Source organism: Heterodontus francisci, chromosome 42, assembly GCF_036365525.1.
Source record: "Heterodontus francisci isolate sHetFra1 chromosome 42, sHetFra1.hap1, whole genome shotgun sequence".
Taxonomy (NCBI): domain Eukaryota; kingdom Metazoa; phylum Chordata; class Chondrichthyes; order Heterodontiformes; family Heterodontidae; genus Heterodontus; species Heterodontus francisci.
Genome location: NC_090412.1, coordinates 19,569,056 through 19,596,594, shown reverse-complemented (window position 1 = coordinate 19,596,594; position 27,539 = coordinate 19,569,056). Strand labels below are relative to the sequence as shown.

Genomic DNA, 27,539 nt, shown 5'->3' with positions numbered 1-27,539 from the left:
TAAAAACTGTGAATTGCCCTCTTGTTAATGTCACAGGGTTTAATCACGTCAATATAGCTTACATCTACTGCTCTTCTGATGTCCCACTTGCCATGTCAGCTGAGGTATAATGCAAAACCGCCATTCTGTCAGCTAGCAACCAGTTCAAATCTCTAATAACATGTCATCACAATAAAGGATTCCAGTTCAATTTTACATAAATTTCCTTTCGTGTTCAAAGTCGCAGACCAGTCTACAAATCAAATTCTTACTTGTGCCCAGCTATACATGATTAATATGAAAGCTGAATGCCGAAATGGCTAATTCTATTTAATTTCAGGTTCTGACTGTGACCGAGTCCTTTTCTTCCTTAGTTACTGTCAGATTGTACATTTGTCGATTTTGACAAGATAGCGAAGGGAAAAAGGTCAGCTCTGAAATAATCGGGCAGCGCTGGCAGCGAGATGGTGGGTTGAAGCTGGTGCGCGCTGGCTGTGCTGTCGGCTCTGCTTTTGTGACTCTGATGAGAAGCTGACTGTTTGCATCCACACCTGGTAGTTGACGTGGCCAGTAGGATGCCATATCCAGCAAAACCTTTCAATCATGTCTATGTACCATGAGCATAATCAAAGCAATGATGCTGTCAAGTTATATACAATGCACCTCCAACTCCAAATTGATGGCCTGTTTACAGGCTGTACGTCCTGGTCATTTCAAATCAACCTTATTACTACGATAGTAGTGCGTTGCTCTATATCAGGAATTGCAGGATGCAAATTTTGTTCATGAATCCATCAGTATGCAGGCAGAAAGCATGAAGTGGCATGTTATAAAAACAGTGATATCTTCACACATGTCTGTCACAATTCAGGAATGACATTTTTTATTATTTTTCAACTCTGTCAGTGCACACTCTACATTGACAGATTGGACTACATAAACATTTAGCCAATCCTGTGTAGCACAGTATTAAGACGACATGCAAGGTTTTCATTTCAAGCTGCCCTTAATTTATATAGGATAACAAAAAAGGAAAAACAATATTAATTGGATGATCATTTATTCAAATGTTGTTCCTTATGGCTTTCGAAATGTCCATGCATTTCATTTTATAACATATGCAATAATATTCTTTTCTTTTTAATTGTTTTCATTTTTAATTTAGAATTGGAGAAATGTATGGAACCAATGAGCCATTTCTTCACTTATACAATCCACTGAATGAGCGATAGTTTTCTATATTTTAATTTTAGTGCAGCATTCCTACTGTAGTTTGTCAAAGTGTAACTATTACTGAATATTGCAACATAACACTGGATGATGTTAATTAGGTTGGTTGGATCCGCTTTAGTTAAATTGCTTTGAAAAAGTTAGGGCCTACAACATATATTTCACAAGCAAAATTCTATATATATGCAACACATATTAGCAAATGCCACATCTGAAATGTGAAGTATTTTTATGGAAACAAAATGAAGAACCTTTTGCTGCAATCTTTGAAATGATTTATTATGTTATCACATGCAATTAATTGAAGACTTACACATATAATTTTGTATAACTTCTACGGCAGTAATTTTAACTTAACTGGGTGGGAAACCCAGAAGATAAGGTAGAATAATGAATGACTTCAATGAAGAGCAAAAAGGACATTACAACCAATCTTGTCAGTTTCCTGATGGGCAGGTTTGGTTTGAATTGCCCACTATGTAATTATAACCATAATTTGATTAATGGCATTACAATATATAGAGCATGCTGATAAATGACATTTTGTTTACATATTTAATTTGATTTAGCATGAGTTGAATTGTAAGTTTGGAGTTACCAAGGTAACATTGCTCCAACTTGTAAATTACTTAGGTATGAGCAATTATTTATCAAAATACTGTTTGCCTCCCCATTATTCATTTTTAAAGTATTCTTAACTGGTTAATTCTACTATCATTTTCACCAGACATCCATTGCAGGATTTTTCTCTGCATATGGTTAGTGAGGCTTTATTCCATTTATATAAATGGATCTGCTCAGGAATCTGCTCAGGAATGGGGTTAGAGGTTGAAAGGATCGATGGAGACGATGAAATGTTCTCTGGAATACAATGGCTCATGAAGTGCTGGCCTAACAAAATGTCATGGCATGGAAAGCAATTACTCACATATTATGGAGTTTTAGTTATTTACTTTGGAGGGACAAAGGGAAACTTTGCAGAACTTGGTCTTAAGTAAATTAGGTAGAGTGCATGAAGCAAAATTTGTCTTGGGCAGTAATGCAAAGCAGGCAATAGTGAATTGTCAGCCTGTTTTACACTGCATTTGATTTGTTACATCCGTGCAACACAAACATCCAACATGAATTTCACCCCCAGTGATTGGGGAAACTGTACAATGGTCTTCAGAAGGAATGGAATTGATGAGCTAAATGGGCTTACGTTCTTAAAACTAGCATTCTATTTTCACCCTTTTAGACTTCATATTATGCCCATCATGGTAACTGGCAAGGGCATCAGCCACAATACAAAACTTCCAACATAAAATGTGGCACAGTGCAAAATGTGATTTCCATGCATTAACAGTTGAGGTTGACACTGCTAACTGTCTTATGTATGCTGCAATGTAAAGCTAGTGTTCATACTTGAAATAAACTATACTGGAACAGTTCCATGTACTAGCACAAGAACAGCTATTAGCATGTACATTACTCAGTTAAAACTCTTGGCTTTAGCCTGATCAGCTGTTTTTGTCTTGTTCTCTGTGGCTGCTAAGTCAGCTTCCAAACGGAGTCCCATATTTCTTACTCATTGTGTGGTACTTGCTCATTGTGATTGTTTGTATTCATGTTAGGGCTGAGGCAAAAAGCAATCTTAAAACCTTTTGAAAAGTTACATAATCAGGAAGTACCAAACAAAAATGAATGCGCATTATTAGTAGCTAAGAAAACATTTGTGTCCTTTTTTTAAATGGATAAGAATGAAAGCATGAATGTCAACCAACTAGATATACAGTAAGAGAGGTGTTTATTTTTTCATTTGAATGAACCATTAGGTTGTGCCTTGATACAAAAGGTTGGGGACTAACTGTTATAAAATATGCTATCTATTTAGGCATCTCTAACATTCCTTGCAATCCACAGCTGTGTTGTTGATGGATTCATCTAATCTCATGCACTTTGTGGACACCCCTCAAACATGAGCTAACTTATCTGCTTTACAACTCTAGAGCTGAATGCTTTTAAGGGAGCACCTACTATAAACTGGTAACTAAAACAATCAGGAAATTGATATTCAATGTTTAAGGATGGCTTAAGCATGAACTTTACAAACTATAAAAGTGTGTGCATTACTTTGTTTTGTGTGAACTTTTCAATGAAAAGCTCAATTAGTAAACATGATTAAAAGAATGAGGCAAATATGTTTCTCTAAAAGATATCTTTAACCACTGCAATAAAATGAGCTTTTTTAATTCTCTCATATTATCCTTTTAATCTTTCATCATGCTTTGTCTTATATTGGAAATTGAAACTTACCTCCTGCACAGACACTTGATGGTTCAGCTGCTAGAATTTCAATGCAAGATTTCTTAAGAATCTGTCAAGGCAGAGATGACAAAGAATACTTTGGTGCCCATCAACGAATTCAACTACAAATATGTTTACAAAATGTTTTTAATGCTTTAAATTCACTAAAATTAAATAATGGAGAAGATTAAAAACTGCATATAAGCTACTGTGCTTTGCTGAGTTGGACCTACCGAATCAATTACGCTTCCTAATGCTTGAAATCCACCCTTTACTGGGAAAACATGATCAATGCTATCAGCAATCTTTGCCAACTAGAAAAGAAAACAAGTTCTTGGTTAAAAGAGCATTGAATGGAGAAGCATTGACAATTCTTTTTCCACTCTGTGAAGTTTTCAACAGACACTTTCACCTCATATTTTCTGTAATTTAGAAGCAAGAGCTGGAATTTCACATAAGTTTTCATGCTATACCATAATTGCCTTGGACTTCTGCGCTGCTTGGCTAAGATTTCTGCAGAGACCCTCCAAAGCTCATTATCAAAACAGTTGCAAGCACGAATTTCCTCGATTTACACTAGTTTTCTTGTGGCATCCAGTTACATCAAGAAATCTAAATGCAGATGGCTCAAAGGACACCAGCTATCAGGGTAATTTATGGCTCACATAATTCTAAGCCTGGGAGAACTATTCAAATTTGCAGCTTCATTTCTGCAGTTTGGAATTGATGTTTCTGGATAGCTTTTTTGCTGGTCTCTTACTGACGTTTTCAGTGTTCTTGACCAGAGTTCTATGAGTGTCTGAACCCAATGTTTTTATTACCTTCACCTCTCTCAATGTGTTTGGAACGGCAAAGTTGCTGAATGGCTATCCTACAGGGAACCCCCCCAGTCACCATTATTATTATTATGGAGGAGGTGCACAGGTGGGAACAGAGTGCTTGAGGCACTATAGCAGGGGACAGCAGAGAACCCACTGTTAAACCCCACCCCTGTCCCCTGCAATGTTTCTGGGGTCTGCTACTGGCTGTGTCATTTCTGAGATTTGAAAAAGTATCATGGAGATTTCATTTTAGTTAAATCAATTAGTAAAAAATGCAAGGTGTACCTGAGTTTCATTAAAATCTTTCACACCAACACAATAAATTGTAGCTCCAAAACTTCTTGCCCTTTCAGCCTATGCAAAGAAAACATGTTTGCCAAATTTGGTTATTGTTAAAAATAAATTGGAGACTTTATTTTTTCTCTGTTGCTTATGAATACTTACTTCTATTTGTGCAAGATCATACAAATTATCAATTAATTCCCCATCTGTCAAAGCAATGATGACACTGGCAGCTCGAATCCCTGTAATTGTAAAATCAGTATTAATATTTTCCCAGTATATTACATTCACAATAGCATATGGTTAGGCATGGGCTCCTGCTGTGCTTAACACCTCAGAGTAACTCTGCACCAAACTAAGTCAAGGAAAGGTAGCACTATTATTTCTAACAGATTATCTGTATGTGTTTCTATTGACTAATAATTGAGACCCAAGGGGAAGGGAAGGAAAATATACCTTGTCATTAGCAGGATAACTTTATTGCAGTAATATACTAAGTGCCCCTTAGTGACCCAATTACTGAACCAATTTATTATTGTCCTTGAAAAATTAGCTATAATAGATACAAAATGGCTAACTTGAACTTCATAAATTGCAAAGAATACGCGTGAATGAATTTGAACGGATTTGCAGCTGCATGGATATCTGAAATTATGGAAAGATTTCATTATCTAGTCTTTCTATCTCCGATCTACCTGTTCCAAAATTAGGCTTTGCTCACTACTGTTTGTTCTTGCATATAAGATGACCCATGCACAAGATGATTTTCCACCCTCATTACCAAACCAAAGCTACCCAAAAATGTATGACCCACATATAAGGCATGAGTCAACATTAAGTACCATAGGTCCTATCTCTCCAGTTCTCTGTCTGATGTTCTCCTCTCTCAAATTCCCAATTTTATTCTTGACCTTTCTCAGATTGCCATTCTGCCACTGCCACCTCTCAAATGTACAAGGATATTTAAAATGCTTTCTAGCTTTGCACCACTTCCCTTACTTATGAGTCACTTTGTTGGGAATAAATTTCTGCTTTCCATTCTATAAATTAACTAAAATAATTTCTGGTATTGGTTTTCTACTCCCCATTGCATTAATGTGCAGTGGCAGCACCGTGTATAAAAGTCAACGCGCATTAAATCAAATTTCCCGCTCTCTGGGGAGCTGCAGTGACTTATGGGTGATTTTCCAAAAAGCAGAAAATTTGATTTTAATGTGTACTGACTGTTTTATGCGCTGCCACTGCTGCGCACTAACATTATCGTGTAACGGGAGACTGGGAATTAAATTATTTTAATTAGTCTTTGGAATGTAAATCAGAATATTTTCTTAAACAATGAAAGTTGTGAGTAAGGATGATAAAACTAAGTTGGATAATATTTTAAACAAGTCCATGCATTAGAAAGAGGAGAGAAACAGACTGGTATTAAGAGAGAAACTAGTGAGAGATTTCCAAATAGTCAAAATTTACATCTTCATTTGCTGTACTGTGGCTGAAACTCAGTCTATGTTTGACTATAGGTGCAGGTTGGGCATATTACATTTAACAACTGTCATTTCCAATGCTGTAGTTGAACATTGTGTTGCAAGTTAACAAATACAGTTCTGCTGCTGCAGATGAACAGAATCCCAAGCACAGTATCACAAACTGAGATGCAAATTTTCTCTACACTGCTGGTCTTACAGTGGTCTATCTCAGCTAATGGAACATATTATTGCCTATACAGTTAGCAAGTACAGGTCTGTACCCTGAGCCAAACAGTGGGAAAGTCCCAGCCACAGCATCAAACCTTACTACATTTAGGATGAGCCCCTGCTTTGAACATTAAATAAGGGCATGAATTTCCTATTGTATATATAGTAACCTGTTAATACAGACCAATCACGTTTCACCACTTTACTGAGTTCCCAATCTCAGCTGCATTGTGCAGGGAAGTGCCAAACAAAGGCCACTATCTCCTTGCAGAAGGGAGAGAAAATAAGAGAATGAGCTGTCGCTGAGCTATTTCCACGCCTTCTGGCAACCTGGCAGAGGTCTGGGAACAGACCATTTGTTTGCTTCACTTACTGCATCTGACGGTCTACTGAGACCAGGAAAAGGGGAGCTAGAAAATAACTTAATATTGGAGTGTGTGCATCCTAAAAATAAGAATTACTTTTTTGAAGAAAAAATAAAGTAAAAAAAAGTTTTACTAACTTGCAGTTTGAATTAGGCTCAGAGAGACTGTAATTGTGCTAACCATATAGAATTATTTTATACAATGTATACAATTATACTAAAGATAGGTGGAGGTATCTTATATCTAACATGCCTTAACATAATAAAAGCAAAAAGTTGAAAACATCAACAACAGTAACAACTTGCATTTTATAGTGCCTTTAAAACTACAGCACAGAGGAGTAAGGACATAAAATAGGCACTGAGCTATAGAAGTTATGAGAATGGGCAACCAGAAGCTTGGTTAAAGAGGTGTGTTGTTAAGAATGGTCTTAAAAGGAGGTTGAATAGAGAGGTGGAGAGGTTTAGGAAAGAAATTACAGAGCTTTGGGCCGAGACAATTGGGCCCAGTAATGTTGACAATAATGGGCTAAAAGGAGGGAAGGTGCACCAGACGCTTGAGCCAGAGAACTGGACAGTTGGGGGATGGTGGGAGGGTAGCTAGAGGTGTAGGAAGTTAGAGCTACTGGGAATGCTACAGAGGGATTTAAACATAAGGACTCGGATCAAATATGGCCACTAAGAAAGAAGGCTGATGCCTACCTGAATAGTTTTCATGATAAATCTGTTCAGTTGCCTGTAGCAAGTTTAAATGAAACAAAGTTACTAAATAAAATTAATGTGAACCTTAAGCAATATGGCATACTGACTGAATCAATGTGATTTAAAGAAAAATTACAGACAACAGAACCTGTGCTGTAAATTATACCTTTCTGAAGCCCTCGTGCATGAATGTATCACCTCCAGGCACTTCCTTTTGAAGGGTTTCAAGACCTTTTCGTATGGTTTCCCTTTAATTGAAATACAATCACTTAAGTGCAAATGATGGTACAAAATCAATGAATATATTTATCATTTGCCCCCTGGTTTTGTTATTCAGATGTCCAGTAAAAGCTGTAAGTTGGCTAGATGTTGGTGAGTATTTTTTCATTTCACTATGTCAGCAATGAAGACCTTTTAGTCAAAGAACATGGCCTGTGTATCAAAAACATTCACAATCTGTACTGTTAAAAACCTAAATGCTCTTTTCATACTTGAGTGCTCCATTTCAAGTCTTACCTATTTTCAGTTAGTCTCATTAAGGTTGTACTTCTTGTAGAGAACACGATAAAAGACATTCGTAACTGAGGACTAGAAAAAGTAAATTATTAGTGAAGTATTCTGAATAGATTAACTATTAAACTTGGAAACAATTATGTTAAATAAATTTGATACCTTAAAAATTTCTCAGCCAGAAGTTCAACAAAAGAATATATTTCAATCCAATGGTTTCTAACACTTCCAGATCTGGAAAAAAAATGCAATCAACATAATTATTTGTCTTATTGTTAGTCTGCACTATGCAATTACTGAGGAATTGCTGCATTGCTCTCTGCTCTATCAGGTGGATATAAAAAATTCCACAGCACTATTTGAAGAATAGCAGGGAAGTTCTCCCCCATGTCCTGGCCAGCACCACCAGAAACACATTAGAACATAAGAAATAGGGGCAGCCCTTCGAGCCTGCTCTGATATTCAATAAAGTCATGGATGATTTTTGACCTCAACCCCACTTTCCCACCCAATTCCCTTATCCCTTATTCCCTTGGAGTACAAAAATGTAATGATCTCAGCCTTGAATATACTCAACGGCTGAGTATCCTCAGCCCTCTGGGGTACAGAATTCCAAAGATTCACTACTCTCTGAGTGAAGAAAATCCTCATTAAGTCTTATATGATCAATCCCTTATCCTAAGACTATGCCCCCCTGGACCTAAACTCTCTAGCCAGGGGAAACAACCTCTCAGCATCTACCTTGTCAAGACCCCTCAGAATCTTATATCTCATTATCTGGTCATTATCTCAGTGTTGTTTATGGGACTTTGCTTTGCTGCCATGTTTAATCTAATTACAACAGAGAGAGAATGTTTCCTCTGGTGGGGCAATCTAGAACAAGAGGTCATAGTTTTATGATAAGGGGTAGCAGATTTAAAACAGAGATGAGGAGAAATTACTTCTCTCAAAGGGTCGTGAGTCTGTGGAATTCACTACCCCAGAGTGAAGTGGATGCTGGGACATTGAGTAAATTTGACGGGATAGACAGATTTTTAATTGGTAAAGAGTTGAAGGGTTATGGAGAATGGGCAGGAAAGTGGAGTTGAGGCCGAGGTAAGATCAGCCATGATCGTATTGAATGGTGGAGCAGGCTCGAATGGCTGAATTGCCTACTCCGAGTTCTTGCGTTCTTAAGAGTGACTATACTTCACAAGTACTTCATTGACTGGGAAGTCCTGAGTTCATGAAAGATACCATGTAAATAGAAGATCTTTCTTACTGTAATTTATGTACTGGGAATACACTATGTAACACCTATTATATATATATATAAAATTGCAGCCTAATAAATTGACTCGTGCTTTATAATATATTGAACTATACAACATGTACAAGTAGCTTTAAAGCAGGTTGAGATTACCTTTGCAAAACACTGTTTATCATAATATGAACACAATCTGTGTATGGTCATTTGTAATTCATAATGACATATATATGCTATGGAATTATATACTATCTGCTGGCATTTCCTTGCAATAGACTGCAAACTGGCTTTTAATAAATTTGCAGCAATTACTTCACTGTCGTGAACCATGTAGTGTGAACATTATCATAGATCAACAGAGTGCACTTTGGGGCAAAGATTGAAAGCTGCTGTTCGTAGAAAATAACTAAACCTGAATAGAAGCACTCCATAAATTATTAAAATCTTTAATATATGCAGTTAAGGATACGCAGGAGTCATTACAAGGCTTATATAATATCAAAGGTATTGGTTATCAACACTGAAAGAAGAGATTATTGCTTTGAAATCTCTCCTACATATACATTATTTTAATAATATACTAGTTAATTGCTTGTGGCATTGCTCAGAGTTAGCTAAAAAATGTTTTTTCTGTTCCCAAATATGTCCTTCATTTCTCAGACACTAATTCTTTCCATGTCACTCTCTCTTGCCTTTCTGTTGGTCTTCCATTCTATTTTTTTCTCTTTTGTCACACACTCATTGCTTTATTTGTCATTGACTTTTTCCCTCAATCTTTGTTTATGTTCCTTTCCTGTCAGTCTTTTCCATATTCCTTTCAATATCTCTATATTGGCTCTGATACATGTTGCTTTGCCAATATCCATCATGACATTTTCCAGATTGGCTCAATTGATGGCACACTTGCTACAAAGTCAGAGTGCTATAACATCAAGCCAAATGTGGAGACTCCAATGCAATATTGAGGGAGCTCTGCGTGAAGGAAGCATTAAACCAAGACCCTTGGTGTTTGCACCAGTGGTTCACCTCCTCTTTAATGATCCCTTTGTACTGCTCATGACAAAATTCAGTGAAAAAAGGCTGTTCATCCCATCAAGTCTGCTCTGTGCATGATTATCTTAGCACAGATTTCAGTCCCAGACCACCTGCTGATCACGTATATGAAGGTGGCAGGAATTCCTCCCAGTATTCTGGTCAATATTCCTCCCTCAATCAACACCAAGAATCTTTAACTGGTCATTCAGCTCATTGCTGTTTGTGGGATCTTGCAATGTGCAAAATAACTGCCACATTTGTCAACACAACAAGTCACTGCATTTCAAAGTAATTTATGATATGTAGAGAGATTTCTTGGAGATGTGATAAAGCACTATATAAAATGACAGTATTTCTTAATCTAAACTATTTGATATTACATACAATAAAGGACAAGATAAGCAAAAATAGAAGTGGGTAATGAGATGAGGTGGAAAGATGTTGTTTGGCAGGTGTTGGACCTCAGGCAGGCTGTTGAGGGTGCAGCACATGGGAGATGGTAGTTGGAGAATGATGGAGTTTAAGAGCATACTTCAAGAGAACGTGAGTCTGGGATCACTTTCCGGACATGCAGCTTAGGGATACTTCAGGAGATCTGGGACCACTCAGAGGTCAGCAGATTTCAGAACACTGTGGGGACTGATGAAACTGTGGTCCAAGCCTAGCAGTATGGTTTTGCAGCTCAGAAAGCTCTTGTTGAGGCTTGGGAGTACTTGAGGTGTTGGCAGAATTTGAGGAAACTGGGACTAGGAACACTCAGAGGATCTGAGAATAAGAGTGCTCAGGGTAGTACAGGAGCACAGCAAAATCATCCATTAGAAAATTAGAAGCAGGGACAGCATGGTAACAGGGACATCAAAAGCTGCCAGCAAGATTCCACAAGATGTAGGTAGTCTTGGAAAATTGGCTTTAAAATAACAATTTAACCACTCTTTTACAATTTCCAAGAAAATGTGGTCTGATTGAATAATTTGAACCAGAAATATTTCTAACACTGCCATAATACTTAACAATAAAAATGCAAATTAAATTATTCTATCACCAAAAATCAATGGCTTCACAGGTATATTCTATATTACATAACATAAATCAGCATATTTTCTAATCATAGTAACCTATGCTACAGGAGTTCTGCTAGTTATATATAAAAGACCTGATTTTGTGAAGCCAGTACTCTGTCAGTATAGGTTAAAGAAATCAGCACAAGCCTCCAAGTGCCTGAAGCACACTACGCTTGATTTCACAGAATCGTTACAGTGCAAAGGAAGCCATTCGGCCCATTGTGTCCGCACTGGCTCTCTGAAAGAACAATTCTCTCAGTTCCATTCCCCTGCCTTCTCCCCATAACCCTGTACATTCTTCCTTTTCATATAACTGTCTAATTCCCTTTTGAATGCTTCAATTGAACCTGCCTCCACCATGTTCTCAGACAGTGCATTCCAGACCTTAACCACACGCTGTGTGAAAAATTTTTTCCTCATGTCACTTTTGCTTCTCTTACCAAATACTTTAAATCTGTGCCCTCTCGTTCTCAATCCTTTTGTGAGTGGGAACAGTTTCTCTCTATCTACTCTGTCCAGACCCCTCACGATTTTGAATACCTCTATCAAATCACGTCTCAGCCTTCTCTTCTCCAAGGAAAGCAGTCCTACCTTCTCCAATCTATCTTCATAACTGAAATTCCTCATCCCTGGAACCATTCTTGTGAATCACTTCTGCACTCTCTCCAATGCCCTCACGTCTTTCCTAAAGTGCGGCACCCAGAACAGGACGTAATACTCCAGCTGAGGCCGAGCCAGTGTTTTATACAAATTCAACGTAACTTCCTTGCTCTTGTACTCTATGCCCCTCTTAATAAAGCCCAAGATACTGTATGCTTTATTAAACGCTGTCTCAACCCCTCCTGCCACCTTCAATAACATATGCACACATACACCTAGGCCCCTCTGCTCCTGCAACCCCTTTAGAATTGTATCCTTTATTCTATATTGTCTCTCCATGTTCTTCCTACCAAAATGAATCACTTCACACATTTTATGAGACCAGTTTTGGAAGATGTTTAGGCCTATGCTTCAGGTATGAGCAAGTCTCATAATTATATGCAAATATTGGTTTAAATAACTGCCGGCCAAATTTGCCATGTCAAATTTCACTGTATATATGCAAGTCTCACCCATAAAGATTGGGTGCACTGAGCTTGAAAGCACAGAGGCCTGCTTATTAGGCCTTCTTAAAAGGGATAGGGCATATTTTCTTTGGATTTGTTTTTGCTTTTAGGTACACTTGCTACATTTGGCTCTCTGCATTTGTTGGCTTTCCTGGGTGGGCCACCATTTTAGTATTTATGTTTGTTTTTCCCAATTAGTACTTTTCTTCATCATTCCTGATACTTCTAGCTTTGACATGGCATCTTACACAAAGATGAAGGTGGGTATTCCTGTGAGGGTTTTGAATGCACTGAATATTTGAAATGAGGAAGTGGAGTTCATGAGTGCCTAACCAATGCAGGTTCAATGACCATTCAGTTTTTCTGGCCACACTTATCATAACCCCCAGGAGCTGTACCTGAACATGTCAGAACACTTCCACCTTCATATCTTCACAAGACACGTGCTGCCCAATGATCCACACAACTCTGAATCAGACACATTTTTTCAAAGAAGTGCAGATGACCACAGTATGAAGCTTCCAAGTTCCTGTGTCCTGCTAAACCATCCAGAACACTTCTGCTGTCACACTAAGCCAGCTGCAGTGCACACATGTATTAGTGAAGTTACAACTGCTATGCTTGCAAGGGTTAGCATTTGTACTTTTATTATTAAAAGGAGGCCTGGACAGTTCACAGTCACACAGTCTCCATTGGAGACAGGACACTGTCAAGTGCAAAGAGCCACATATGAAACCCATGCAGGCATTGTGATTCATCGATTCAACCCCACAGTTTTCATAAAGAGAAATGTTTTTCACATAATTAATGTTCAGATGTTATCTGACTTTAGAAATATCATTGTACAGATCCACAGCCATTATCCAGGAAGTTGGCATGAGGCCATCTTCGTGCCGCAGTTCACGGTACCTGCTAGGTGAAACTGTCTATCCCATGCATCCATAACTGCTGACCCCACTCAGAATGCCGCTATAGCAGGGGACAGCCTCAGGCTGCTAGTTTAGGCATCTGTTTGCAGTTCCACATCCACCAACTAATATTATTTTAGCAATATTTCTCTCATTTGATATTTTGCCTGTAACCAAATTTCTTTCCTACTTACTTCCAAATGATTCTAAACCACAAGTGGGAAATAAATCTCCATCTTTTTTCTTCAGGTGCTTAAATGTGACCTCAAAGAAAGCCAAAGGCAGTCAAAGAGCAGAATAACAACATATCATTCAACTTACCAAGAACATGATATGAGAAGATCCTCTATGGTAGATAATAATGGTATGCACAATTCCTGTCAGTCACACTTCAGCATCACAGGTTTTGAAAATTTTGCAGCACATTTGCACTTGGATTGACTCAAATCTTACATCCAGAAATTAATAACAAATAACTAAAAAAGTATTGAATTGTGCCAATGTACACATTGGAATTAGAAACAAAAACTACCAGCTATTTCAAACTCTTCCAATCAAATATGAACAGCAGCAGAGTAGAAGCAAAGCCAATCAAATTGTTGCAAATTATGTAGAATAAATAGAATTTTACAAGACAGAAACAGGCCATTTGGCACAAAAGGTCTATGCTGCTATTCATGCTCTACACAAGCCTCCTCCCACCTTACTTCATCTCACCCTGTTAACATGTACTTCTATTCCTCTTTCAACAATCCTTTACACTACTATTGGACTGTCCACTAAGCCAGTGGTTCTCAAACGTTTTTGGTTGAATGACCCCTTTTCAAATAGATTAGTAATCACAAGCCACCCATCTAAATTATAATCCAAATACTCATTGTATGAAACTGCTGCATGTCAAGAGTATTTTAATAATGCTATTAAGAAAACGGGTATTTACTGACAGAAATCAGGGTGATAGGTTTGTCTACTTCTCACTGCAGAGTCTGTCTATCCTTGTTGTCCCCTCCTAGGTGAGACAGTCAGCCCATGCTCCACTGCGCATGTGGCGGCCGCACTCTGCCTCCACCTCCGGGCTTGCATTGTACATTATTTTGCAGACTCCCTGGAAAGTCTCTGCGGACCCCAGTTTGAGAATCACTGCACTAAGCTAAGCACTTGTAGAAATATGACCCACAAAATAGTAGACAAGAAAAATGACAAAATTGACAAGAAAAAGATTAAACTTAAAAGACTAGCATTTATATAGTGACTTTCATGACCACTGGACATCTCAAAGTGCTTTACAGCCAAAGAAGTATTTTTTTTGGAAGTGTACTCACTGTTGTAATGCAGGAAACGCAGCACAAGCAAATTCCCACAAACAGCAATGTGATAATGATGAGATAATCTGTTTTTGTGATGTTGATTGAGGGGTAAGTATTGGCCAGGGCACCTGGGATAACTCCCCTGGTCATCTTCAAAATAATGCCATGGGATCTTTTACATCCACCTGAGCAAACATATGGGGCCTCAGTTTAATGTCTCATCCGAAAGACAGCACCTCCAACAGTGTAGCACTCCCTCAGTAGTGCACTGGAATGTCAGCCTTGAACTTACCGATGGAATCACATGTGAAATGTGTTTAAGAATGTTTGCCATCACAGGGTCTATGTCTTACCAAGAAGCTTATAGTTTTAATTCGGATTCTTTCCAGAGCGATCACTAACAGCTGAAGTGACAACAGATACAACTCCTAGCAACCAACTGTGCCTACAATTTCCAGTATATCACAATCTGAGCATATATATTGTGGAAAACCTTCCCGTTAAGTAGCTGTACGATTGAAGATGGTTTGTGCTGTACAACGTGAAGTACAAACAGAGGCTATACCGGTAATTGCTAGTTTGTCTTCCCTAAAGAATTGAAAACGTGGTGAAACATGATCTTTGGAACCTTTCTGAAGAAAGTTTTGACAGGAAAATTATCTGAGGCACAAAAATAGAGATAGAGAGTCAAAGATACTAAATCAGAACCATATAGGGACAGAAGAATTCTAGAGTCCATTATCAAAGATTTTATAACAGAGCACTTGGAGAACAGTGGTAGAATTGGACAGAGTCAGCATGGATTTCCGAAAGGGAAATCATGCTTGACAAATCTGCTAGAATTCTTCGAGGATGTAACTAGTAGAGTTGATGAGGGGCAGCCAGTGGATATGGTTTATTTGGACTTTCAGAAGGCTTTCGACAAAGTCCCACATAAGAGATTAGCATGTAAAATTAAAGCGCATGGGATTGGGGGTAGTGTATTGCGATGGATAGAAAATTGGTTGGCAGACAGGAAACAAAGAGTAGGGATAAATGGGTCTTTTTCTGAATGGCAGGCAGTGACTAGTGGGTGTTAGGACCCCAGCTATTCACCATATATTTTAATGATTTAGATGAGGGAACTAAATGTAATATCTCCAAATTTGCAGATGACACAAAACTGGGTGGGAGGGTGAGTTGTGAGAAGGATGCAGAGAGGCTTCAGGGTGATTTGGACAAGTTGAGTGAGTGGGCTAATGCATGGCAGATGCAGTATAATGTGGATAAATGTGAGGTTATCCACTTTGGTAGCAAAAACAGGAAGGCAGATTATCTGAAAGGCTATAAACTGCGAGAGGGGAATATGCAATGAGATCTGGGTGCTCTCGTAAACCAGTCGCTGAAGGCAAGCATACAGGTCCAACAGGTGGTAAAAAAAGGCAAATGGTATGTTGGCCTTCATAGTGAGAGGATTCGAGTACAGCAACAGGGATGTCTTGCTGCAATTATACAGGGCCTTGGTGAGGCCACACCTGGAATATTGTGTGCAGTTTTGGTCTCCTTATCTGAGGAAGGATGTTCTTGCTATAGAGGGAGTGCAGTGAAGGTTTACCAGACTGATTCCAGGGATGGCGGGACTCACATATGAGGAGAGATTGGGTCGGTTAGGATTATATTCGCTGGAGTTCAGAAGAGTGAGGGGGGATCTCATAGAAACCTATAAAATTCGAACAGGACTTGACAGGGTAGAGGCAGGAAGGATGTTCCCAATGGTGGGGGAGTCCAGAACCAGGGGTCATAGTCTAAGGATACGGGTTAAACCATTCAGGACTAAGATGAGGAGAAATTTCTTCACCCAGAGAGTGGTGAAGCTGTGGAATTCGCTACCACAGAAAGCAGTTGAGGCCAAAACATTGTAGGTTTTCAAGAAGGAGAATAAGACTTGTATTACAATAGAGATACTTTTAAAAGTACAACAGTTATAAAATAAAAAGTGCCTATACAGTAGTATTTTCTGTTTCAGAGCCAAAGTGGATGTTTGGCAGTAAATGAGACTGACCACACCATTACAGCTGGGTATTTAGACTGAAATGGATAAGCCTAACTTTCTGTGGTGAGTTGAGTTCATATCTATCATGCAAGTACAGCTGTTCAATGCATTTGAACAGTGAGTCCGGCAGCAAGATGCCGTACTTGGGAAACTAACAACGGAGCAGCACATCTCAAGACAGCAACTTCCAGATTTTCACATTTAACCACACCTATATTCTCCCCTGAAGTTGCTGTGCTATTTGCGTGCATATTAAGGTGAGCACTGTTAGCCTGCCATTATTTTGAAAGTAAAGTTCTCATCCATTATGAATATAACACTTCATTTTTTGCAGTGAAAAATCTTCAACATAAAGGCTTATTCTTGGATACTACCTTTTAATTGAAACAAAAACTTTTGAAGGTTAACACGCCATCAATAAATGTTTTTTCATAATCTCCATCGGTTTCTGTTTTTTATAACTGTTGTACTGTTTGCATACACTGTTAATTTGCATGTTCATGCAAGGATTTAAGAACAATACTCTGGTAAACCTTATTCTCAAACCAGGTAACTACTTAAAAAGCTTTAGAATCAGCAGAATGCATTCAGTAGAAAATGAAATGTGCAGGCTTAAGATGTTGTGAACCTGCATTCCCTACATGGACTGCGCTATCGGAGGGAACATTTGTTACCCCAATTTTCTTTTCTGATGGCCCAAGTATAGTTCCTACAGCCAGCAGCATTCTGGTACTTCACTGAACTGGCCATTCAACATGTGTAAAGATAGACAATGAGTATAATTGACAATAAGCAGTTCTGATGAAAGGTCACTGACCTGAAACGTTAACTCTGCTTCTCTCTCCACAGATGCTGCCAGACCTGCTGAGTATTTCCAGCACTTTTCGTTTTTATTTCAGCTTTCCAGCATCTGCAGTATTTTGCTTTTATTAAATTTCCTGAGGGTTTCCCTTGCTTTGCTTGATGTAATTTTGCAGAAATTCATCCTCTCTCACATTCTAGCAGGGATTAGTAGCTAGCGATCAGAAACGATAACTCTGGCCAATTTATTTGCTCTGCTTATCCCAACTGCGCTAAGGCCAATTAGAGCACCTTGATCTTGGAATGCTCAACAACAGAAATTTGCAATTATATAGCACCTTTATAGGAAAATATCCCAAGGCATTTCACAGAGGTGTAAGGAGAAAACAGACATCAAGGCAAAGGCAATGTTACAATATTGATCAAAGAGTTGAGTTTTGAAGAGAGTCTTTAAGCTGTCATGCTAGGCCACACCTGGCAAGAATGAGGCACATTAATTTGATCATGAACATTGATTTTAAACTGTTACTGGAGTGAAGAAAGGATTTGTTAAACAGATCAGCCGTGGCTGAAAAATATATTAACATATGGTGCTTGGAAAGACAAAGGACCATTCCCTGACACATTTAACCCACAATGGACATTGATCACCAGGTATTGTGTGTAAGAGGAGCATTCCAGAGACTACTAAGGTGATACAATCCAAGACGTGGTCAGACCAGTTAGTTACATGACTAACCTGGGTTTTTCAGAATTGTACAAACAGTTTGAACAGAGAGTGTCTGTTTGCTCCTGGACTGAGAAGATCTCTCCTATCTGCTTCCATCTCTTTCTCACAAGCCTGTGAGTCCACTGAAGACACATGAACCCAAAGAGAGAAAAGTCTCCTACAGCAAACAAGGTTTAAGAAGAATACTGGGCCCCAATGAAAAGTAACATCTACCTACAATCAAGAACTCTACAGTGAGCTTGAAGAACTGTAACAAAAACTCTTCTGATATTGCCTCAAACTTTTCCACTTTATTTTTCTTCTGCTCTTTTCTGTCTCTATTTGCATGTGTGTATCGCGTATGCATGCTAGTGTGGGCGTGTCGTGTATCCGTCAGCATCAACCGAATTAGAGTTTAAGTTCAAGGTTAATAAATTTCAACTTTTATTCTTTAAGCCTAAGAAAGCCTGTTTGTGCTGGCTTCTTTGCCTTATAATTGAAAAGCGGTGAACCAGGATTCACCAAGGGGGAGCTGAAAACATGGCGTGTTTAAAATTAAAATGAAACCCTGTTACGGTACAACCAGGTGAAGGCTGCAAGGGAACCCTAGACCTCTTTCTCACCTGGCCATAACTAAGGGAAATGGAGTATCATGCCATGCGGCATACAACCCCAAGATATCAATTAAGATGATCAATTTCCATTTCCAAAAGATGCTGTTAAAGGGAATCACAGTGCATTGATTGGAGAAATATATATTTGAAACATGCCCCCCCCCCTTAGTTCCTCAGCTTTGCCACACTGTATGGTGCCACACTTCACTGGGTGGTGACCACACATTTCCTGTAAAGAGTAAGTGAAAAATCATCTCTAATATCTTCAACAAGATCCTTTTGTTTACATCATAACAGATAGTTAAAAGTACCAGTCTTGCTAGGAGAGGGAGAGTAAAGGAAACTGGACCTTTTGAATGGCAGTTCACAAACAATAGGGAACATGAGGCAAACCATGCCCCCCAACTAAGGTCATGTTCCCTTTACCCCAGTGCAAGGGGGCTAGCCTTAAAAACTTTACATATTTTTCGTTGGTGGGGGTGAGGGTGGGGGACCTAGCCACTTCCCTGGCCTGGAATCCACTACTCTGACCTACATGCAGCCCTGTGGGGTCTGGTGTGCCTCGCCTCACTGAGCATACCACCTTCCACAGATATCCCCAGTCCTGACTGAGCCATAGGAGCAGAGGTCCCAGTGAAGGGAGTCCCCATCTCTGGCTTCAGTCCCTGATGACATTTACCGTCTAAATAGTAGGCTGAGATTCTGCCCCTTTATAGACAGGTCGGGAATGGCAGACCATGTGTAACTGGGTCTCCACTGTGCTCAGCGAGTCCCCACCACTCTCCTTCTAGAATTATAGCAGGAGGCTGGCTGAACCCCGGAGAAATTTCATCCCCATTATCTATAAACAACCAAATATGAGCAGTATAACACAATGCTTCAAAAATGTGGAATTTTTAACATTTTCTGATTCATATTTCAATTAATTAATGCTTTCACTATTTTATAAATTTGAATGTCAAGTTTTATGTACTTATAAAAGTGAAACAGCTAATTTCTTGGATTTCAAACATAACTTTTAGCATTTCCTATCTATGTGCCAGTTAAATAGGATATTGCTACACAAAATGTCCAGGGAGAGGAGAAAGGATGTGAGCTCAGTGAATCCTTTCTTTGTGCTGCTTGGCTTATATGCAGTTTCCAAGGAACACAAGCTGAAAATGGCTAGTTTCTCATACCCTGTTGCTGAACTCAACTCAACTTTCTCACAGGAACCATAAACCCTGCCATATATGCAAATAAAAAACTTTTAACAAGCTGAGGTTATCCTGCCATATTCTCCTACAGCATCTGACATATACAATAATAAAAGCACAAATGCTGGATATACACAGCAAGTTGGTCAAGCTCAGATAGAAAAAGACAAATTAATGTTTCAGCAAAGATATATTGACCTTGTCAACTGCCACGCATTTCTAGAATTCTTATTTCAGATTTCCAGGATTGGCATTTTTTTATTTTTAATCACATACTGCATCTTACACTCTCCAAAATTGAAAAATGAGTTTTATTTTAGATTATTTCTTAATTTTTAACAATTAACTTTGACATTGTGGTGACAAGGCAGGTTATTTCAGAATGTGTCAGTGTCTAGTTTTAGTCCCTTAGTCACTCACAATGAAGGTGTCTCTCTTACTCAGCACCAGGATGTATATCTGGCTCACACAATAGCAGTGTTATTCTCTTAGTCTCAAATGTATCTCTCTCTCACTGCCAATGCCTGTGCCAGATGTCTCTCTCTCATACACTATGACTACCACCTTCTTAATGCTACTGTCAGATTCATTCTCTCTCACTCAGTGCCACTTCCAAGGCTTTTTGCTCTCACACAGCCTGTTTCATCACCAACTCTAGGTTGTTACTCTTTTACACACTCACTCAATGTCAGTGTACCTCAGCCAATAGCAATGCCGCCTCTAAGTCTTTTATTATTCGTTCCTGGCATGAATAATGCTGGCAAGGCCAGCATTTGTTTCCCATCTCTAATGACTGTTGAGAAGGTGGTGGTGAGCCTCCTTCTTGAACCGCTGTGGTACACCCACAGTTCTGTCAGGGAGGGTGTTCCATGTTTTTGACCCTGTGACAGTGGGTCAGGATGGTGTGTGATTTGGAGGGGAACTTGCAGATGGTAGTACTCCCATGCATCTGCTGCTCTTGTCCTGCTCGGTGGAAGAGGTCACGTGTTTGGAAGGTGCTGTTGAAGGAGCCTTGGCGAGTTGCTGCAGTGCGTCTTGTATATGGTACACACTGCTGCCACTGTGCACTGGTGGTGGGGAGAGTGAAAGTTTAAGGTGGTGGATGAGGTGCAAGTAAGCAGGCTGCTTTGTCCTGGATGATGTCGAGCTTCTTGAGTGTTGTTGGAGCTGCACCCATCCAGGCAAGTGAAGAGTATTCCATCACATTGCCGACTTGTAGACAGTGGACAGGCTTTGGGGAGTCAGGTGGTGAGATACTTGCTACAGAATCCCAAGCCTCTGACCTGCTCTTTCTGGTCAATGGTACCGGCCAAGCTGTTGATGGTGGGGGATTCAACAATGGTAATGTGATTAAATGTCAAGAGGAGATGGTTAGATTCTTTGTTATTGGAGATAGTCATTGCTTGGGACTTGAGTGACACAAATGCTACTTGCCGCTTATCAGCCCAAGCCTGAATGTTGTTCAGGTCTTGCTGCATGCACTGCTTCAGTATCTGAGGAGTTACAAATGATACTGAACACTGTTCCATCATCAGCAAACATCTCACTTCTGGCCTTATGGTGGAAGGAAGGTCATTGATGAAGCAACTGAAGAAGGTTGGGCCTAGGACACTACCCTGAGGAACTGCTGCAGTGATGTCCTGGAGCTCAGATGATTGGCCTCCAACAACCACAATCGTCTTCCTTTGTGCTAGGTATGACTCCAACCAGTTGAGAGTTTTCCCCCTGATTCCCATTGACTTCAATTTTGCTCGGGCTCTTTGATGCCACACTTGGTCAAATGCTGCCTTGATGCTAAAGGTAGTCACTCTCACCTCACCTTTGGAATTCAGCTCTTTTTCTCATATTTGGACCAAGGCTGCAATGAAGTTTGGAGCCAAGTGCCCCTGGCAGAACCTAAACTGAGCATTGGTGAGCAGGTTATTGCTGCATAAGTTCTGTTTGATAGCACTGTCAATAACACCTTCAGTCACTTTGCTCATAATTGAGAATAGACTGATGGGGCGGTAATTGGCTGGACTGGATTTGTCCTTGTTTTTGTGGACAGGACATACCTGGACAAATTTCCACATTGTCGGGTAAATGCCAGTGTCGTAGCTGTACTGGAACAGCTTGGCTAGGGGTGCAGCTAATTCTGAAGCACAAGTCTTCAGTGTTACAGCCAAGATGTCGTCAGGGCCCATAGCTTTTGCTGTCCCCCGAGCATTCAGCCATTTCTTGATATCATGTGGAGTGAATTAAATTGGCTAAAGACTGTCATCTGTGATGCTGGCAACCACGGAGGAGGGCGAGATGAATCACCCACTCGGCACTTCAAGCTGAAGATGGTCGCAAATGTTTCAGCCTTGTCTTTTGCACTAATATGCTGGGCTCCCCAAAATTATGGGTGGGGATGCTCATGGTGCTTCCTCCTCCTGTTAGTTGTTTAATTGTCCACCACCATTACAAATGGGATGTGCCAGGACTGCAGAGCTTTGATCTGATCCGTTGTGCGATCACTTTGCTCTGTCTATCGCATGCTGCTTCCACTGTTTAGAATGTATGTAATCAATCCTGTGTAGTAGCTTCAGCAGGTTGGCACCTCATTTTTAGGTATGCCTGATGCTGTTCCTGGCATGCTGTCCTGCACTCTTCAATGAGTCAGAATGTTGTTGGTCAGAACCCACTGCAGAATCTAGGCTGATATTTCAGGGCAATACTGATGATTGCTCATTAGCAGAGGTGCAGAACAGACTCTAAGCCAAGGCCCAGGCCGATGGTTCGGGAGGATGTTAAAGTCTCCTGGTATGATTGAAAGTTTAGGGAGTTTCCTTCATCAACATTCCTCTCTCAATCAACATCACTAAAGACAGATTACCAGGTAATTCATTTTATTTCCTTTTCTGTGTTTGTAATTAAGATTAGCCACTGCACTCTAAAATAATTAGTATGATAAGCACTTTGAGATGTTTCTGAGAGATAAAATGCTACATCAATGCAAATCCTTTTCTTTTCAGTGCCAGTACCTCTCTTAATTAGTGCCAGTGTTTCTTTCACTCAACAAGGATCTCCCTCCCCCATTGCCAATATCACTCTCACTCAGTGACAGTGTATCTCACTCATTATGGTGGTGTTTAACTCAGTGTTAGTTTTACTGATTCAGTACCGGGATCTTTCACTCAGTGCCCATTCCTCTGTTATTCAGTGCCTCTCTCACTCACAATTGGGTTTTTCTCAATCAGTGCTAATGTCAGGATCTTACTCACTCAGTGCCAATGTGCCTCTCATTCAGTGCCTGGCAATGCTTCTCTCACTCAGATTCAGGGCCAGGGTTCCTTGCTTAGTTAAAGCATCATCGTGCCCTGGCCATTCATTTACTGACAGTTTTTTTCTCACTCAGCACAAGGGTCACTCAATGTTAAACTCTTACTTGCTCAGTGCCAATGTCTCTCACTCAGTGCTAGTGTTAAGGTTACTCATTCAGTACCAATTTCAGGATTTCTCATACAGCACCACTGTATGTCTTACACAGGATATCCCAGTCACTGCCAGTATCTCACTCAGTACCACTATTCCTTTGACTCAGTGCCAGGGTATCTCACTGCATACCATAGTCCCTCTCATCCAGGGTCTTTTCCTCACCTCATGTCAATGTATTTCTCACTTAGTGCCAGGATCTCTTACCTTATGATATTGGCAATCACCATTCCAGTGTCTTTCACTCAGTGAAGGTGTCCCTCATCCAATCCCAGCATCTTACTCAGTGTCACTGTCTTTTTCACAGTGTGAGGGCACGTCTTCAGTGCCAGGATATCTCTTAGTAAGTGCTACTGCATCTGACATGCCATTGCCAATGCTTCTCTCACCAACATCTAGGGTCTCATATACAATGCTTGAATGTCACACACAATGCCTGTGTCTCTCAAACAGTGCCAATCTTTTGGCTCAATGCCAATGTTTCACTTATCAAGTTTCTCAGTACCAGTGTATCTCTGCCCAATGCCAAAATGTGTCACTTAGTGTCACTGCCTCTTACCCCAGTACAATGTCTCTCATTCAGTGCCAGTTTTTCAGCCCAGTACCACTACAGCTCTTACCCAATTTCAGTATATCTCGCACTCAGTGCCAGTGCCTCTCAGCCAGTAACTTTCCAACCCAGTGCCAGAATGGAGATCTCTCATCCAATGTCTGCATTGCGCTCACTCAGTGCCAGTTTCTCTGTCTGTGTCACTCTGGACTATGCCAAACTCTCACCCTGCCAGTGGTTCTCATCCAGTGCATCTCACCCAGGATGACGTTCGCTCAACCAGTGGCAAGGTCCCTCAAAATGCAAGTGTCCCTCATCCAATGCCAGTGCGGTACCAGAGCCTCTCTCAGACATCCAGAGTCCCTCACCCAGTGCTAATGTCTCTCTTTTTCACCCAGTGCCAGAAACTTGCATTACTGCAAGTCCATCTCTCACCTACTGTCAGTGTGTCTCACGCAAAGCCAGTGCATTGTCACTTAATATCATTATCTTTCTTATCAGTGCCAGTGCCTCTTTTGTTCAGCACCAATGTGTTTCATTCCATTTCAATCCATGCCTCTCCCACTTATCGTCAATACATCTCTTACTCAGTGACTTTATCCTTCACTCAGTGATAATGTTTATACTCAGCACAAGTGCCTCACACTCTGCTGCAGTCTCTCACTCACTTCTAGGATCTCTCAGCGAAAACCACTGGCCCCCATCCTGCCCTGTGTCAGTATCTCACACCCACTGGCTGGGCATATGCTGCCCAGTGTCAGTATCTCACACCTACTGGCTGGGCGTATCCTGCCCAGTGTCAGTATCTCACACCCACTGGCTGGGCGTATCCTACCAAGTGTCAGTATCTCACACCCACCGGCTGGGCGTATTCTGCCCAGTGTCAGTATCTCACACCCACTGGCTGTGTGTATCCTGCCCAGTGTCAGTATCACACCCACTGGCTGTGTGTATCCTGCCCAGTGTCAGTATCTCACACCCACTGGCTGGGTGCATCCTGCCCAGTGTCAGTATCTCACACCCACTGGCTGGGTGCATCCTGCCCAGTGTCAGTATCTCACACCCACCGGCTGGGCGTATTCTGCCCAGTGTCAGTATCTCACACCCACTGGCTGGGTGCATCCTGCCCAGTGTCAGTATCTCACACCCACTGGCTGTGTGTATCCTGCCCAGTGTCAGTATCTCACACCCACTGGCTGGGCGTATCCTGCCCAGTGTCAGTACCTCACACCCAGTGGCTGTGTGTATCCTGCCCAGTGTCAGTATCACACCCACTGGCTGTGTATATCCTGCCCAGTGTCAGTATCACACCCACTGGCTGTGTATATCCTGCCCAGTGTCAGTATCACACCCACTGGCTGTGTATATCCTGCCCAGTGTCAGAATCTCACACCCACTGGCTGGGCATATGCTGCCCAGTGTCAGAATCTCACACCCACTGGCTGGGCATATGCTGCCCAATGTCAGTATCTCACACCCACTGGCTGGGCATATGCTGCCCAGTGTCAGTATCTCACACCCACTGGCTGGGCGTATCCTGCCCAGTGTCAGTATCTCACACCCACTGGCTGGGCGTATCCTGCCCAGTGACAGTATCTCACACCCACTGGCTGGGCGTATCCTACCAAGTGTCAGTATCTCACACCCACTGGCTGGGCGTATCCTGCCCAGTGTCAGTATCTCACACCCACTGGCTGGGCGTATCCTGCCCAGTGTCAGTATCACACCCACTGGCTGTGTATATCCTGCCCAGTGTCAGTATCACACCCACTGGTTGTGTATATCCTGCCCAGTGTCAGTATCACACCCACTGGCTGTGTATATCCTGCCCAGTGTCAGAATCTCACACCCACTGGCTGGGCATATGCTGCCCAGTGTCAGTATCTCACACCCACTGGCTGGGCGTATCCTGCCCAGTGTCAGTATCTCACACCCACTGGCTGGGTGCATCCTGCCCAGTGTCAGTATCTCACACCCACTGGCTGGACATATGCTGCCCAGTGTCAGTATCTCACACCCACTGGCTGGGCATATCCTACCAAGTGTCAGTATCTCACACCCACCGGCTGGGTGCATCCTGCCCTGTGTCAGTATCACAGATCCACTGGCTAGGTGCATCTCCCCCAGTGTCAGTATCTCACACCCACTGGCTGTGTGTATCCTGCCCAGTGTCAGTATCACACCCACTGGCTCTGTATATCCTGCCCAGTGTCAGTATCACACCCACTGGCTGGATGCATCCTGCCCAGTGTCAGTATCTCACACCCACTGGCTGGGCGTATCTCCCACAGTGTGCCAGTATCTCACACCCACTGGCTGGGCGTATCTCCCACAGTGTGCCAGTATCTCACACCCACTGGCTGGATGTATCCCGCCTAGTCACCTGACCCTGTCAGCCGGCCCGAACCGAAGGTGATGTTGTGGGGGGGGAGCGAAAGGCGGCGCAAGCCCAACACCCCCTCCCCCTCCCCCTACACACAGCGACCCTAACGGCCCCTGCGCGAGTCGCCCTCCCCCGCCCAACGGCTGCCGCGCGAGCCGGCTTTCAAACTGGAACGCCCTCACGAGCCGGGGCGACAGTTGAGCCGCAGGCGCGGGGGGAACAAAAGGCGCCGAGGCGGCCGCTGCCTCCCGGACTCACCGTGTACCTCAGGGAGCGCGGCATCGAGCACTTTGCAGCGTTTCGTCGCAGAATAACGAGAGGGGAGAAGAACTTGCAAAAAAAACCCCCACCTTTTTTCCCCACATTTACTTTTTTGCTTTGATTTGCAGCCACTGAAGTAAACATGCGCGCTCTGAGGGGAGAAAAGACACAACCTTTGGTGCTAATTTTTTCTCCCCTCCTTTGGCTCGATTCATCTCAAAAGCAGACAAAAAAGACTCCCCTCCCCTCCCAAATAAGTTCAGTCAAGATTAAATAAAGCACTTCCAGCATAAGGGATCGCCACTTACTTATCCAAAATAAAGTACAGGTCGAAAGCTCCGTGACAGGATGTCTTGTCATGGTCTTTGTCCTCTCCGACTTGGCCGAAAGTAAATGAGCCGAAGACGCTGAGCAGCAGCAAGGCTCTGCAAACGCCGCCCGCGAAGCTCGCCATTTTCAGGGCACGGACGGTCACCGGGTCGCCGGCACCCGAGCTCAAACGGCGGGTAGCTTTTCCCGCCGCGCTGTGGCTTCTCCGCAGAAAGCTGGCCGATGAGTTGCCCCAGCTTGGCGTGGCTGAGCAGCTCGCCAGCATGCCCTCGCCACTGCAGACTGACGCTTCCTGACCCCCCTCAGCACACAATCAGTGCGGAGGCTGGGACTGCAGCTTAACCAGCCCTTGCAATTTCCTCGCATCCAATTTCCAGCACTAGTAAGCAAATTTCACCAGAGAAAAAAAAAAGAGGGGGGGGGGGGGGGGGGGAGGTGGTTGACAAGTACTATTCAGCGCAATACTTCTCCAGAAGCTGCTAGCATATTATAAAACAGTGAGCTGGAATGCACTGCCTGAAAGGGTGCTGGAAGCAAATTCCCCAATAACCTTCATAAGAGGAATTGGATAAATTACTTGGAGAGAATGTTTTACAGGGCGATGGGGGAAAGGGCAGGGATGTGGGACTCATTGGATAGCTCACTTGGTGGATGGCAAATGAGCAATACTTCTCCA

At 41.7% G+C, this 27,539-nt stretch overlaps 1 protein-coding gene across 1 annotated transcript in view; it reads right to left on the bottom strand.

Annotated features, from left to right (window-relative positions):
- Positions 1-27,227, bottom strand: part of antxr1c (ANTXR cell adhesion molecule 1c) — a 138,385-nt gene extending 111,158 nt beyond the window's left edge. The window contains exons 1-9 of the mRNA XM_068020706.1: positions 26,842-27,227; positions 8,031-8,102; positions 7,875-7,946; positions 7,525-7,606; positions 7,359-7,392; positions 4,761-4,840; positions 4,602-4,670; positions 3,729-3,809; positions 3,505-3,565 (exon numbers count right to left, since the gene is read on the bottom strand). Of these exons, the coding sequence (XP_067876807.1) occupies positions 3,505-3,565; positions 3,729-3,809; positions 4,602-4,670; positions 4,761-4,840; positions 7,359-7,392; positions 7,525-7,606; positions 7,875-7,946; positions 8,031-8,102; positions 26,842-27,128 (838 nt within the window). The 5' untranslated portion in view covers positions 27,129-27,227. The remainder of the gene's footprint in view (positions 1-3,504; positions 3,566-3,728; positions 3,810-4,601; positions 4,671-4,760; positions 4,841-7,358; positions 7,393-7,524; positions 7,607-7,874; positions 7,947-8,030; positions 8,103-26,841) is intronic.
- Between the last annotated feature and the right edge of the window lie 312 nt (positions 27,228-27,539).